At 40.1% G+C, this 16,216-nt stretch overlaps 1 protein-coding gene across 2 annotated transcripts in view; it reads left to right on the top strand.

Moving 5' to 3' along the window:
* The first annotated feature begins 3,140 nt into the window (after positions 1-3,140).
* Positions 3,141-16,216, top strand: part of ARHGAP18 (Rho GTPase activating protein 18) — a 70,428-nt gene continuing 57,352 nt past the window's right edge. Inside the window, exon 1 of one of the 2 annotated variants that reach the window (XM_081314124.1) lies at positions 3,141-3,443. In XM_081314124.1, the coding sequence (XP_081170250.1) occupies positions 3,301-3,443 (143 nt within the window). In that variant the 5' untranslated portion in view covers positions 3,141-3,300. The remainder of the gene's footprint in view (positions 3,444-16,216) is intronic. The other variant, XM_081314125.1, reaches the window with a different exon arrangement.

Raw genomic sequence — 16,216 nt, 5'->3', positions numbered from 1 at the left:
TTCAGCACTGCTTTGCAGCCACCATTGCTTAATGGCAAGCAGTATGTCTGGGAGCAGACACATGGTATATGTAGGAAATGATCAGACTGAGCCTGAGGGAGGGGTCAAACGTGTCATGAGTCCCTTTGCGGCCACAAGAGATCTAAGTCCAGCACATCGTGAATTCTTTATTTACCGCCAAATTGCTTTAATGGTTAGTAGCTCAGATTCTTGTAGAGAACTTAAGCTTGCAATAAATCTTTATAATTTGAACTGCCTGGATCTCCCTAGCACTTGACAGTACAATTCCTATGTAGTAGGACTCAATAGCAAGGTGTGGATTTGTACTGATTTTTCTTGGAAAATTTAACATAGAAACAAGGTCACAGATAACTCTTTTTTTATATATAAAAATGTCCAGGCTCTATTTCAGTATGTTCAAGTTCTGTTCCTTCTGCCTAGATACGAGATCAAACTATCTGGATTGCTGTGACAGATACAGATACCTTTATCTTGTGAACAGTGCTGGCTTCCAATATGCTTGCAGGTCAATTTAAGCCCTTCATGTCCTCATGGGCAGGTTATTTGAGGAAGCCTCACTCTCCAGTGGTCTCTACCTGTCTCATCAGGTATGGCAGGAAGATAATGTTCCAGCTCTTGTCAATTAGGAAATGCCATCTTGTAAGACTCAGTAAAGAAATGGCACCTGTCACTCAAGGTCAATTTGGTCTTGGTCAGGCTAGCCATTTGGAAAGCCTTTAAGACTTGTCTGCTTTCCTGGTTTAGAGGTTGAGAACTTCGGTGAACCCATATGATATTGGCTTACTCCATTGCCATTTTGTTCTTTTGTTCAGGATGCTTATTATTTTACTATTCTATATTGTAGCCCCCAACCTTTTGGGCACCAGGGACCGGTTCCATGGAGAGAGGTTTTTCCAAGGATCGAAGGGGGCGTGGTTTTGTGTGCTGCCTGCATCCCTCGGATGGGGCTTTGCTCGTTTGTGGGGACTGGTTGCTGGCATGCCGTGGCCCTGTACTGGTCCGTGGAGCGGGGGTTGAGGACCCCTGTTCTAAACTATGTTAGACACCCAGAGTCATGTTTTCAAGATGGACAGCCCAAACATCAATTTAAATAAATGGTAGATAACTTCTATAAGGTGGGAATGCTGACATAATCATTTACTTCAACCTCAGATGAAGTGGAAGAAGTTAAATCTTAACTCAGTCAATTTACAGCTGAGGAAGATATTCTTTTCTCTATAAAGATGGTTCAACCCATTTTGGAAGAAGTCATGCTTTTTCTAAAAGATCAAATGCAAAATCAGCTTATGGTGCGAGATGAAAACAGCTAGTCCTTTGACTTACAACCATTTGTTTAGTGACTTTTAGAAGTCATAATGGCACTGAAAAACTGACCTATGACCCTTTTTCATACTTATGATGGTTGCAGCATGTGATCAATATTCAGATGCTTGGCAACTGACTTATATTTATGATGGTTGCAGTGTCCCGGGGTCATGTGATCCCCTTTTGCAATCTTCTGACAAAATTCAATGGGGAAGCCAGATTCATTTAACAACTGTATTATTAATTTAACAACTGCAGTGATTCACTTAACAACTGTGGCAAGAAAGGTCATAAAATGGGACAAAGCTCACTTAACAACTGTCTTGCTTAGCTACATAAAGTTTGGGCTCAATTGTGGTTGTAGGCTGAGGAATACCAGTAGTACAGAAATTGGCCATTTTCTGAGAAATAGCAGTGGACCAGTGTGATAACACACACAATTCATTCAGCTTGCTCACATGTTGCTTAAAATAGGCGTCCTGTGGATGACTACAGTAAGAACAGTGCATGAGTACATGACCTACAGTTTTTACTTCATCTTTGCAAGGGCAGATGTAATAAGCTACAATAACTGTCCTTTAATACAGCAGCTCCCAACCTTTTGGGCACCAGGGACTGGTTCCATGAAGGGCGATTTTTCTGCGGACCAGGGGTGTATGGTCTCGCACGCTGCCTAGATTATCAGATGTGAACGGATGGGGCTTTGCTCACTTGTGCGGTTTGGTTCCTGGTGGGCCACAGATGGGTGCTGGTCCATGGCCTGGAGGTTGGGGACCCCTGCTTTAATAGATAAAGGTTATAAAGAAAAAGGGCAAAAGTGAGATTTTTTTTCCTGCAAGCATCAAGGAAAGCAGAAATGGTGAATTAAAGAATCGGACTCTCATCGCAGCTGAAACCAAACCTGTCTCCAGATACAAAAAACTGCATTTCATACATAGCGGAGGATTGCAAAGATGGCCCCGAGGAATTCTGACTAAACCAGGTCAGACAGACTTGATTTCTGCAAATATGTCCCTGGGTTCATACCACAGCAGCCAAGCTGCTGCTGTCAGTCACAAATGCATCTCAGTTACAGGTAATATATGTGACGACTGCTAAAGTGAATAAAATTAAGAATGCAGCAGAACAACTTAGAACAACTTTGATATTAAAACATAACAACTCTCCAATTTTCTGCTTTGTTTGCTCACTTTGCATAATACTGGATTGCTAGTCAGCACAAATCTGTGGGACTGAGAGAAAATCTCACTGGAAAAAAAAGAAGAAAATTAGCGTAACACCTGGTTGTAAATTTTCACCGGGAATGTTTCCCTTCCAATTTCTGCGAGTCATTTTTTCCCCTGAGTTTTGAGAAGGATGTTTTGTGCAAAGCCTTCGAGGAAGGACTGAAACATGATTTTACGTAGAAGAGGAAGGAAGGAAGGAAGGAAGGAAGGAAGGAAAAAAGAAAAGAAAGGGAAGAAAACAAAGGAAAAGAGAGAGAGAGAAAGAAAAAGAAAGAGAAAAGAAAAAGAAAGATAGAAAGAGAAAGAAAGAAAGAAAGAAAGAAAGAAAGAAAGAAAGAAAGAAAGAAGAGAAAGGAAGGAAGGAAGAAAGGAAGAAAGACCAGAAGGCAACTACGAGCGCCTCGGCAGAGGGCAGTATGAATAAAAGATGATGCACTGTATTTTACAGTTGCGGCGGAAGACAACTTGGCTCAGCCGCTCCGCTCACCTGCTTAAATCATTTAAGTTACAGCCGGGCAAGCGCGGGCGGGGGCCGAGGGGCCCCGGAGAATTCCCGCGAACAATACTCTGGTGAACGCTGGAGGCTCATTGGAGGAAGGCGGCTAGTCTCGCTCCTCCCCTTTTTCCCGGCCGCTGAAGCGCCGGCCTTCGAGGGGAGGGACCCGAGTGAGCAGGAACTTCACGGAGGGCTTTTTTTTCCCTTTTCTTTTCATGTCGGCGGCAGAGCCATTATGCTCTCGCTCCCACCATGAGCCGCTGGTCTACTTCCCAAGGAGTCGTTCTGACGGCGTATCATCCCAGCAGCGGGAGCCGCCGCTGCCGCCGCCTCCAGGACGCCGAAGAGGCGCCGGGAGCCGACGCTGAGGGCAATGCCGAGGCGTCCCCCTTAAGGTAAAGGCTGGCGCTACCACGCCACCTCGCTCGCGTGGGAGGAAGCCTGCCGGCCGGGCGTCCAGGCGGCGCGAAACCTGGGGCTCGCGCTGGCGTACCTGTTGACGTAGGCGGGCTGCTCGGAGCCAGGTACGAAGGACTTCGCCGCGGCGTGCCGTGAATCAGATGACCAAAGTTTAAATGTCAGAAGAAAGTTGGAAGAGCGACCTTGAGGTGTGGCTGCTGCCGGACCCTGCGTAGGCGAGCGTGGAACAAATGTGTGTTGGTCCTAGCCTCTGTTGCTTACTAAATAATATTGCATACAGAAGTAATATTTTATTTATTTTTTTATTTTAATTCCATTTATATCCCGCCCTTCTCCGAAGACTCAGGGCGGCTTACAAGCTTAGCAGTAGCCTTCATTCTATGTATATGCCTGCTTATTAGGGCTTTCATCACACACACCCCAAGCGGCATTATTACAAAGTCAGCTTAATTGCCCCCAACAACCTGGGTCCTCATTTTACCTACCTCCTTCTCAGATGGTCTGCGGGGTACAAAGCTTTTCTGGCTTTATGCCCCGCAAGAAGGCAGCTGGGGAAGCTTTTGGGTTCGTCTGTATCCGCAACACCCGGCTTAACGCGTTCTTTATCCGTTTGATAGTTAACCTCCAAGTCTGCGTGCAGAGTCTTTCCAGGTGTAGTTCCCCCACTTAAAGTAATTCTACACACCGGAAAATACTTCGTTTCCTGTAACCAAAGGGATTCAGCAATATAGTGGGTGAGCAAGTATTAAAGAGTGTGTGCTAGTCTACTCCGTTTCTCCCCATAGGGGAAGAAGAAGCAATTTCCCAGATTACATTAAAGTGCAATTTGGTTGTATTAAAAAGTTAAATAAGGTTCCTTTTAAAGTGCAAACTTTTTTTAAACCAATAGCATGACTAATAGGCTGTCGCTTAAAATCCCTTTCACATAGATTTCAGAGGTGCAGTAGACTTTCCTGGTATGTGTACTTTGCTTCTCGCAGCCCCTCCCCCTGCCACCATATTTTTCCTTAATGACTTCAGTTTTTTCTTTCTTCCTGAATTGATGGTATATGAAAAATACTGATTGCATACAGTTTTGTTCAGGGAAAAAAAACTCTGCTTCAGAGACAGATAAATTAATCCAATTGTTAAAAGGTGCCAAAAGGCTGGCATGATTTAAGTATCAGTGGTGTCATCAGGACTGTGATATAATCAATTCTATTATGGACAGGTAGTTTGTTCTCCGCATCATATTGGTACTGTGCAATGTTCTGTATTTTTATTTATCTATTTATTTATCTATTATTTTAATTCCATTTATATCCCGCCCTTCTCCGAAGACTCAGGGAGGCTTACAAGCTTAGCAGTAGCCTTCATTCTATGTATATGCCTGCTTATTAGGGCTTTCACACACACACCCAAGCAGCATTATTACAAAGTCAGCTTAATTGCCCCCAACAATCTGGGTCCTCATTTTATCTACCTCGGAAGGATGGAAGGCTGAGTCAACCTTGAGCCTGGTGGGATGCGAACCTGCACTAATTGCAGGCAGCTGGTGTTACTTAAGGAGGCATTAGCCCACTGCTCCACCAAGGCTACATTTCTTTAAGCTTCAAAAAGATGGACTTAATATGAGGTTGCTTATTCCAGTTTAGTTGTCATCTTTGAATGATGCCTGCAGAAGAGCTAGAAAAGTACAGACCCAGATTGATAGATATGGTGGTCTGTTCATAACTGGTCCCAGAATTTCTGCCATATGACTTATGGTTATTATGAAGGTCATCATGTGACCAGACTCAATTTTTGTTTTTACAGTTGTCATGAAGTGAATCACCATGACCGTTAAAAGGAATCACCATGGTTATTAAGGTTATTAAGGAAATCCATTCTTCAAAATGGGTATTGTTTGTCGGAAACTGGCACAAAATGCTAGAAACTGGCAAAAACGTAGCAAATTGCAGTCATGTGACTGTGGGACACTGCAGCCAGTTATAAATTCGAGCTGGTTGCCAAGTGCCCAAAATGTGATCATGTCACTGTGGGGATATGTATGTGGTAATCATAACTTTGAGGATGGGTTGCAAGTAGCGTTTTTGAGTGGAGGGGAGGCATCATAATTTCAAGTTGATAAGCTACCAGTTATTAAAGAGTACACACGCACACACACACACACACACACGTAGGAGGGAGGGAGAGAGAGAGAGAGAGAGAGAGAGAGAGAGAGAGAGAGAGAGAGAGAGAATGAATCAATGGATCTAATGTTTGATGTAGTGGTCAAGGCACTAGGCTAGAAACCAGGAGACCATGAGTTCTAGTCCTACTTTGAACACAAATTACTTGAGTGCCTTGGGCCAGTCACTTTCTCTCAATCCCAGGAAGGACACAATGGCAAACCATTCTGAAAACACCTTGCCAAGAAAGTTGCAGGGACTTGTCCAGGCAGTCACCAGAAGTCAACAATAACTTGAAGACATTCAAAATAAAATAATATATATAAGGCCAGAATTGTATACTTTTTAAGCTTTCTTAAGATAACTTCTTATTTGAAGTTACATGTAATTTCTTCATTTTTATGGCATTACACTTAAATACACAAACATTTTTGAATTCTCTCACTGAGTTCACTCTCTTTTATGTACTAAAAGTTAATGTGCATAGAGCCTGTACTGATTTAATGTTAAAAATAAAGGCTTTTCCAGTCATTTCAAGTTGCCAGCATTGGCACTTGTCATTCCCAAGTACAGAATGAGATTGCAAGACATTTATTTCAAGGATACTAAGCTATAATGGGAAAAATCTCCAAAAATACTTAAATATTTTCATATTTTCTTTTACATTATAACTGCAGATGTATATTTAAGACTGCCTCTAAAAATAAGTTGAGACATTAGCATGACTCTTCAGAGCATCAATAGTATTTCAGGAAAGGAGTTGTTCCTTTGTGGCATGGTTCCTTCTGGTGTGTCCAACTTTTGGTTTGGAACCTGGATGGCAGTATGAAGGAAATGATTTATATACTTGATGAAGTCAGCATTTTCATTGTTAAGAAGAAATTTAGAGCTGAGCATCCGAAATTCACAAGCTTGCCAGATTGTAACGTTCTTTAGGATAGAAAGGAAGTGTGGATCCCAAATATGCTCTTGAGCTGCTGCATTTTGTTTTTCAAGTTATCTTTCCACTCCAGATATAGATAATTTGGCTTCTATCCTTGAAACTTACTAGTTCTGAGTTCCATATGTCTCTTCTTACAAACTTGAATTACAGCAAAGCAAGATGTTGCTTTGATATAAAAAGGTGATGAAGCTTGAACTCTATATGAATGTGATATTTATTTAATTATCATTTGAAGAAAGTTTATAGACCCTACTTCTTAAAGGGCATTAAGTCAAAAGTTTTGGGGGGTCAGTGTTTTGAGGCATTCTGCTGTATTTGCTGTTGCTTTAATACACTCAGCTTGATTCAAAACATTTCTGCAACAGTAAATGAAAACAAGCCTGGAAAGCAAAAATATATCCTATGATAGCAGTTGCAAATTATAGACTTACTCATATCCAAAGCTGAGCTGCAAAAATAAATTATGGTATTGTGGTTTAATCTCCTGTGGAGTAGTGGAAAGGTTTAATATGATGTGGGTCCAATAAAGAAGGATATGCTGTATGCTTTGTCTTTTTTGGCAAGGGACATTCTTTGCAGTTATTTAGATCAGAAAATAGTATAGATGTTTTTCTTCTTTTCCCCTAAAACATAATTTCTTATTTCATTTAATAAAGTGCTTTTCAGTCATAAATTTCTGGGTATCTTGCCTAGTTTGGTGAGACTAATTTTCATTCTTACACAGGGAACAGTGCAAGCTCTCTACATTTCTCCAGAATATCTTTTGTTTTGTAGTTGCCCTGTCCCAGACACAGGATGTTAAGATTGGTCCTCCCTTTGTTTCTCTTGTAACACCTGTGTTTTCTCTTCAATTTTCCCATCTCTTGTTCTTTCTGGAAAAAAAATGATGGAAAAATGAAATCTGCACATTACCTATTGATTGTTAGTGGTAAGAGCTACCCATTTGGAACCGTCAGTAGCCTAAGCAAAAAATAAAAAAGTAATAGATACATGCACATTGATGTGTGCTTACACAAACAAGCAGGGCTTTTTTTGTCATAGAACGCACTGGCACCTGTTTTTGATGGATTTTCCAGAGTTGCCTTGATCAAAATCCTAGTTTTTTAGATACACTAAAAATTGACCGGTTTTTTCCCCCAACTACAAAGGTAAACCTTGTAGGGTAGGCAAGGTGGGTTTGTATGACGTGTGTGAGTTCCGGCACCTTTTTTTTTTTTTACAAAAAAAGTACTGCACACAAGTATATGTAAAGATGTCTTATAAATCATATACACATATATATGGCAAAATAGAAACTATGAAGTTTTCATGTTGAAGGATTCTTAATACGTTCTTTACTATTATAACATGAACATTCATTGACTAATTTTTGCCATCATCATTTTTATTATGCTTGATGAATTTAATAATACGTTACTTAGTTTAATTAAGTTTAGATTTTATTATTTTAATTACTATAGTTTATTAGTAATGCTTTGAATTATTACATTACATTTTTTAGTGGCTATTGTAAATCTGTTTTCTATTTTCCTCTCTACCACTCTGTCCTTCCTTTATTTAGCAATTAACTTTAGATTATAAGTTTCTTGGTCTGGGATCTGGCATTTTGTAATTTAAAAAATCCTGTGCATGTGTGTGACATTGTACAATAAAAGATATGTCAACCAGACAAAGTGAGAATGAAATAGTCCAATGAAGATTTTTCAAAGTATATTCCACGGAACCCTAGAGAGTCTGTGAGATGCTAACAGAAAAACAAATTCACTTTCAAATTTCTATTACTAGAACTTGCCTCCTTATCAATGACTTTTTGCTTAAATATGTCATAGATAGGACCTTAATTTCATGAGAATGATTCATTATCTGTAGAAGAAAAACAAGCAGAGCTAGGGGGTCAGAGTTAAACGAGTCATCAGCCTAGAGTCATTATGTTCCCACAAATAGTCTAAGTCAAACCCCTCTTGATTTCCGTTGGCCTTTGTCTGGTGCCAATTTAGTATTGAACTTTAGTTGAGTAGGTTCTTGTGTATAGGCTTGAGCAATAAATCTTCTGAATTGGATCTTAAAGTATGGTCCTGATTCTTTGTGCCTGACAGTGGCAGCTATTATGTCTGTCCTGGCTTTTTTTTCCAAAGAGGAGATACCAGTGATGTGAAGACCAAAATGAAACTAGTCCATGGAATCTTTGGATTTGGTCTCTAATAAATGATGTAAGAACCCCAAGCAGTAGCACTGCTTCTAATTGGAGGAACAAAGAGTTGAATGGCAGAGGACTTCCAGATTGTAGAGTTGGCCTCCCTATCAGAAATGCTTCCCTAGGAACCCTGATGAATCATAACTGAACTTATGCAGGAATGACTCTGTTGCTTTTATATCATAAGGCAGGGTTAGAGCCTGAGATTGTGCATTTCAGCCTGTTCAGCATTATTTGGACCGTGATGATATTTTTTTTTGGGGGGGGGGAGAAATACATGAACCCTAACCACTTTTCTATCTTATTTATTAATTAATCTGATTTGTATAACTGGCCACCTCAACTTTTACAGGAGGCTTACAATAAAATAAATAAAATACATAATGTCAAAAAATAAAAATAAAACACATGGCAGCTTGAGTGGATTCAGTATTATATTTCTTGCTTTGGGATATGCAGACCAGTTTGAATATTGCTTCGAGGGTAGAGTCTCTGTAGGAAAGGTTGGCTTTCTTAAAACATTTGTTTTCTGATCATCCATTTTGGATCCCTACACTTGCATGGGGTAGAAGAGCAACAAAGGGAAAGTTACCACAGTGCCCTTATCATAATATTATATTTGGGGGGAAAAAACCTCCCACCTCTCTCTCAGTGAAACTCACTTCTTAAGAAAGCTCACAGTGAAGCAGTATGATGGATTGTGGACTGATACTTCCTAAACAGGTTTTCCTACCTAGGTCTTTTCTCTTTCAAAGAGTGGTTATCAAAAGCTGTTGTTTGTACATTACTGTTTGAAAATATGCAAACGTATTATCACTTTTTGCATTTAAAGAGCAAACCATACCGATTAACAGTCTTCTGGAATAGATATTAGTGAATATTGGGAAGCTATATATTTTAAAAGGCATTGTTCCCTCTTCTGAGGATCTTAAAATAGTTATCACCAGAAGAGTTCATTTGTTCCTTCCTGCAACAAAGCAGATCTGTTTCCTCTAAACAGCAATGACTTCCCCATCCTCAGGAAATAAGGTACATATGTTCACAAGCATCTAAAATCTGGTAGGAACAGTGGTAATGTAAATAACTGGAACATGCATTCCGTCACATTCAATCATAGTGGAAAGATTACATGGAACCGTTAGAGTCCTATGGTGTTATACAGAAGTGTACAAGGAGACATGGTTAACAGGAAGATACCATTTTTATTCACTAAATTGATTGATGTGTGTAATTGTTAAGTGTTGTCTGTGAACAGATGACTTCATCTGTTAGCTTAAGACACACAACTTCTCATAATTAGAGAGCAAATAATGCGTGCTTCATATCAACCAATATAGGAATCCATGCATCTTTGCATGAAAGTAGTTGAGTATAAGTGAACAACTTATATTCCACTACTTAGAGCAGACATGTCAAACTTGCGACGTCATGTGATGTCGCGCGACGTATCAGAACTCTTTCCCTTTGCCGGCAATGGGATGGGCGCGGTTTCTCCATGACGCTCCGGCCCGTGGGCCGGCAGTTTGACACCCCTGACTAGTTTAAATATTTCTGAGAGCTACGGTGGACAATTTGACTATTTTCAACTGTGTGTGTGTATTTTTTCTAAAACAAAATAGGTTTAGAGATCGCATGCTGTTCATGGGCTGAGGGTTGCTCACTTCTAGTGTTTCTGCACATTTATTATACAATATATACTTTTTTGGGAATAAAGAGATTTCCTGAATTAATTTGGCATAACGGCTTTGCCCAACTCCTGCATCTTTGTCAACTAGTGAGGTTTTGGGTATCTTGTCATTAGTATTCTGAGCTTAGCAGTTAGTGCTTAGTTGTGCACATCTGGAACTAGAAGAACACCAAAGTGTATGCATTCATGGCTTTTATCTGAATAATTAAAACATGTAGTTAATGGCTGAAGATTGTATACTGTACCACATATGTGTATGGAACCTTTGATGTCTTTCCATTGTATCCAGATATTTTAACTATTAACATTATTTACAAAAATAAAAAATGTAATGTATAATTGTAATTTTTAGTTTGTAATTCTATAGTTGCTTATAGAAACTATGTCAGACTTATAAATCTTCTTAATCCTAAAGGAATATGGTATGTCTAAGCAAATCAGTTCACAAATCTGGTCTATGTATTAAAGAAAAACTATCCTTTTTGTGTTTCTTTAAACACCGATACCTGACCTTGCACTGAAAACTATTTGCAGAATTCCTGAAAGAAGTGGGACTAATAAGATTAGGCTTTGTTTACCACATTTCATACAAGAGAAAGGGATTATTGCTTGCTTTCATTAAGCGATTTCTGGTAGAATAAGCACAACTCCAACAAGCAACTTCTTTCATGTCATTTGTTTTGGCTGATAAGGAGAGATACTGTATAAGAGACACATAAGAGACCTCAGAGATAAGCCTCAAGAGAAATTTCATATATAGATGCCAAACAAATCAGGAGAGTTTTTCTAAGGGAGAAGTCAAGAAAAATATTAATTTTCTTAATTACTGGTCTCTCAATATATGCATCATGACACATCTCTATGTTTAATAGTGTTGAGGTATTCAGTCAATTTTAGAAATTCATAGATTTGAAATTAGGTATTCTTCACTATTTCTAGGTTGATATCCATTTGCAGTAATCCTTGTGTTGTTCAAATATTTGAGATTTTGAGAATTTCATTCCAGTACCTCTAGAGGACATCACACTGGGGAAGGGTAATGTGTACATATACTGGTAGAACAATATCCTTTTATGAACAGTAATTAATATTTTTGAAATACTCAGACTGTAATCCAGAATAAACTGAGCATGTCCAAAATAATTGAATTTATTTCGCCCCTGGGAAAAATAGACATGCTGCAGCTACACTTTCCCAGTCCCCACATACGCACGCTTCAGAGCCACAATTAATAGGCAAATGCTTTAATCTTAATTAATGCAATATTTTCCGTTACTCGTCTGTATTCAGGCCTATGTTTCTTTTGGTAGGATGGGAAGGAAATTAAGATCACATCTTTCAGAAGTAGAACATTCTACATTTACAGGATACTCTAACCTTTTCAGTGGTGAAAAACCAGGGGCCCAACTCCAAAGTCCCTAGATCCTAACTGATTCTTGATCCTTTGAGGGCTATTTCTATCACCTTGTACAGTGATTAAACAAAAAATCTGAATGGGAAGTAATAGTCCTTGACTTACGAATGTTTAACAGCAGTTCAAAGTTAGGGTGGCCTCAGAAATAGCGACGTATGACCATTCAAGTTAATGATTATTTCACTATCCCTGCAGTTGAGAATCACAATTTGGGCACTCGGCAACCAGCTCGCATTTACAATGGTTGTGGTGTCTTGCAGTCACATAATTGTGACTGCAATTTGCAACCTTCCTAGCGGACTTCTGACAATCAATATCAGTTGGGGAATCTAGATTCACTTAATGACCGTTTGCTTAACTGTGGTAAAATGGTAATAAAATTGGGTCTGATCATGTAACCATTCGCTTAATGACTGCATCACTTTACAACTGAAATTCCAATCCCAATTGTGGTCATAAGTTGATGACTATATACTGATCTGTGCAGTGTGTCCTCTCTTTTTTCAGAATTAAAGTAACTTAATTCCTTGTTTTGGGGAACATCTATTGGTAACAGTTTGGAAATTATTAGTATAACACCAGGAGTCAGTTAATGAATGGATTGATGTAAGATATAATACAGGGACCCAAATCCAAATATTTCATGCTGAATTGGATTGTCCTAGTATTTTATTCTGGCTTTTTCCATGGTTTTAAGAATGAAATATCATTGAATGTCTTGTTAATGATTATCTCAGGACTGTGTGAATCTGTGGCTGCTTTAATGATTTGAAAGGACTAGTCTGGTAACAAAATGCCTGCAAGCTAGCAACCAAGTTCAAGAGCATCAAGGATTCCCCAGTTCAACCCTTAGCTACTGATAGTTTCTTATATCTCTTTGAAAAGAAACCTTTTTGTATGCATTCCCATGTATACCAAAAGACGTCTTCTAGAAAATTTCCACAACTTCAAGATAGCGGGCTTGTTCTGCTGTTTCTCCTGAGTCTTATCAGCCACTTTGAGTACTATAAAGTGTGGCATTCTTTTGGACCATCTAGCTAGGGAGAGATTGAAAAGATTAGTTTGTAGTATCTCTGGAGAACAGATTCTGATATTTGTGCTGAGGATTTTGTATCTTAATTTATAGCATCCCACAATATTTAATAAAGCACTGGGATAGATAATCGGGTGGTGGAGTAGGTTGGTGTTTGTATGTAGATGGTGTGGCTTTGCTATCTCTGTCTTAAAAATATACATGTTCAATCAGTAAGGGGTTGGGTGAAGATAAACCAGATCTTCAAAGGGTAGATATGGCCAGGAGTTTTCATGACCACTTGTGCCACTTGTATTCAGCAGTAAGCACACAACTGCTTCTGAATTGATTTACTAAGTTTTGCTGCAGAGGAAGGCTCCTGGCAAACTTTAGTGCAGAATACCGCTTGCTATATAGTACAAATTTCACTGGTACAAAAGGACTAGATCAGAGGTCCCCAACCTTTTGGGCATCAGGGACCGGTTCTGTGGAGAAAGGTTTTTCTGTGGACCAGAGGATGCATGGTTATGTGTGCTGCCTGTATCCCGCGGATGGGGCTTTGCTTGTTTGTGTGGCCCAGTTGCTGGCATGCTGCGGCCCGGTTCTGGTCCATGGACCGGGGTTTGGGGACCCCTAGACTAGATACCCCCTTCATGGATTACTGCCTTGTCGTGGCGAAGGGGCTTGCGTAATTCAATAAAGCTATGAGCTATGCCGTGCAGGGCCACCCAAGACGGACAGGTCATAGCTGAGAGTTCTGACAAAACGTGATCCACTGGAGAAGGAAATGGCAACCCACTCCAGTATCTTTGCCATGAAAACCCTATGGACAGTACCAAAAGGCAAAACGATATGACGCTGGAAGATGAGCCCCTCAGGTCGGAAGGCGTCCAATATGCTACTGGGGAAGAGCAGAGGGCTAGTACTAGTAGCGCCAGAAAGAATGAAGCGACTGGGCCAAAGCCGAAAGGACGCTCAGCTGTGGATGTGTCTGGTGGTGAAAGGAAAGTCCGATGCTGTAAAGATTTTTTCTCCATAGGAACCTGGAATGTAAGATCCATGAATCAAGGAAAGCTGGACGTGGTCAAACAAGAGATGACAAGACTGAACATCGACATCTTAGGTATCAGCGAACTAAAATGGACAGGAATGGGTGAATTTAATTCAGATGACCACCAGGTATACTACTGCGGGCAAGAATCCCTCAGAAGAAATGGAGTAGCCTTCATAGTCAATAAAAGAGTAGGAAAATCAATACTGGGATACAATCCTCAAAATGACAGAATGATCTCAGTTCGAATCCAAGGCAAACCATTCAATATCACAGTAGTCCAAGTCTATGCCCCAACCACCAGTGCTGAAGAGGATGAAATTGACCGGTTCTATGAAGCCCTACAGCACCTTATAGAACTAACACCAAAAAATGATGTCCTTATCATCATGGGGAATTGGAATGCTAAAGTAGGAAGCCAAAAGATAACCGGAATAACAGGCAAGTTTGGCCTTGGAGTACAAAATGAAGCAGGGCACAGGCTGATAGAATTTTGTCAAGAGAATACGATGGTCATAGCAAACACTCTTTTCCAACAACCCAAGAGACGGCTCTACACATGGACATCACCAGACGGTCATCACAGAAATCAGATTGACTATATGCTCTGCAGCCAAAGATGGAGAAGCTCTATACAGTCAGTAAAAACAAGACCAGGAGCTGACTGTGGCTCAGACCATGAGCTTCTCCTTGCAAAGTTTAAGCTTAAACTGAAGAAAGTAGGGAAAAGCACTAGGCCACTCAGGTATGAATTAAATCATATCCCTGTTGAATATACAGTAGAGGTGACAAATAGATTTAAGGAATTAGATCTGATAGACAGAGTGCCTGAAGAACTATGGACAGAGGTTCGCGACATTGTACAACAGGTAGCAACCAAAACCATCCCAAAGAAAAAGAAATGCAAGAAAGCAAAATGGCTGTCTGAGGAAGCTTTGCAAATAGCTAAGGAAAGGAGGGAAGCGAAAGGCAAGGGAGAAAAACATAGATATGCCCAATTGAATGCAGAATTCCAGAGAATAGCTAGAAGAGATAAGAATGCCTTCTTAAATGAACAGTGCAAAGAAATAGAAGAAAACAATAGAATAGGGAGGACCAGAGATCTTTTCAAGAAAATTGGAGAGATGAAGGGAACGTTTAATGCAAAAATGGGCATGATAAAGGACCAAAATGGCAGGGACCTAACAGAGGCAGAAGAGATTAAGAAGAGGTGGCAAAATTACACAGAAGAACTATACAAGAATGAGCTTAATGTCCCTGATAATCACAATGAGGTGGTCACTGACCTCGAGCCAGACATCCTAGAATGTGAAGTGAAGTGGGCCTTAGAAAAGCTGAGCAACAACAAAGCTAGTGGAGGTGACAGTATTCCAGCTGAGCTATTCAAAATCTTAAAAGACAGTGCAGTAAAAGTGCTACACTCAATTTGCCAGCAAATTTGGAAAACTCAACAGTGGCCACAGGATTGGAAAAGATCAGTTTACATTCCAATTCCAAAGAAAGGCAGTGCCAAAGAATGTTCAAACTATCGCACCATTGCACTCATTTCTCATGCTAGTAAAGTCATGCTTAAAATCCTACAAGCTAGACTTCAGCAGTATGTGGATCGAGAACTACCAGAAGTACAGGCAGGATTTCGAAGAGGCAGAGGAACTAGAGATCAAATTGCCAACATACGCTGGATCATGGAGAAAGCTAGGGAGTTCCAGAAAAACATCTACTTCTGCTTCATTGACTATGCTAAAGCCTTTGATTGTGTGGATCATAACAAACTGTGGCAAGTTCTTAAAGAGATGGGAGTACCAGACCATCTTATTTGTCTCTTGAGAAACCTATATGCGGGCCAAGAAGCAACAGTGAGAACTGGACACGGAACCACTGATTGGTTCAAAATTGGGAAAGGAGTCCGGCAAGGCTGTATACTGTCGCCCTGCCTATTTAACTTATATGCAGAGCACATCATGAGAAAGGCAGGGCTAGATGAATCAAAAGTTGGAATTAAGATTGCCGGAAGAAATATCAACAACCTAAGATACGCAGATGATACCACTCTAATGGCAGAAAGTGAAGAAGAACTAAAGAGCCTCTTGTTGCGGGTGAAGAAGGAGAGTGCAAAACTTGGGTTGAAACTTAACATTAAGAAAACCAAGATCATGGCATCTGGCCCTCTCAATTCCTGGCAAATAGATGGGGAAGAAATGGAGGTAGTGACAGATTTTATTTTCCTGGGCTCCAAGATCACTGCAGATGGGGACTGTAGCCAAGAAATTAAAAGACGCTTGCTCCTGGGGAGGAAA

The sequence above is a fragment of the Vipera berus genome, assembly GCF_964194415.1.
Source record: "Vipera berus genome assembly, chromosome: 1".
NCBI classification, from domain to species: Eukaryota; Metazoa; Chordata; class Lepidosauria; order Squamata; family Viperidae; genus Vipera; species Vipera berus.
The sequence above is the reverse complement of the archived record's forward strand: the minus strand, read 5'-3'. Positions and strand labels throughout refer to the sequence as shown.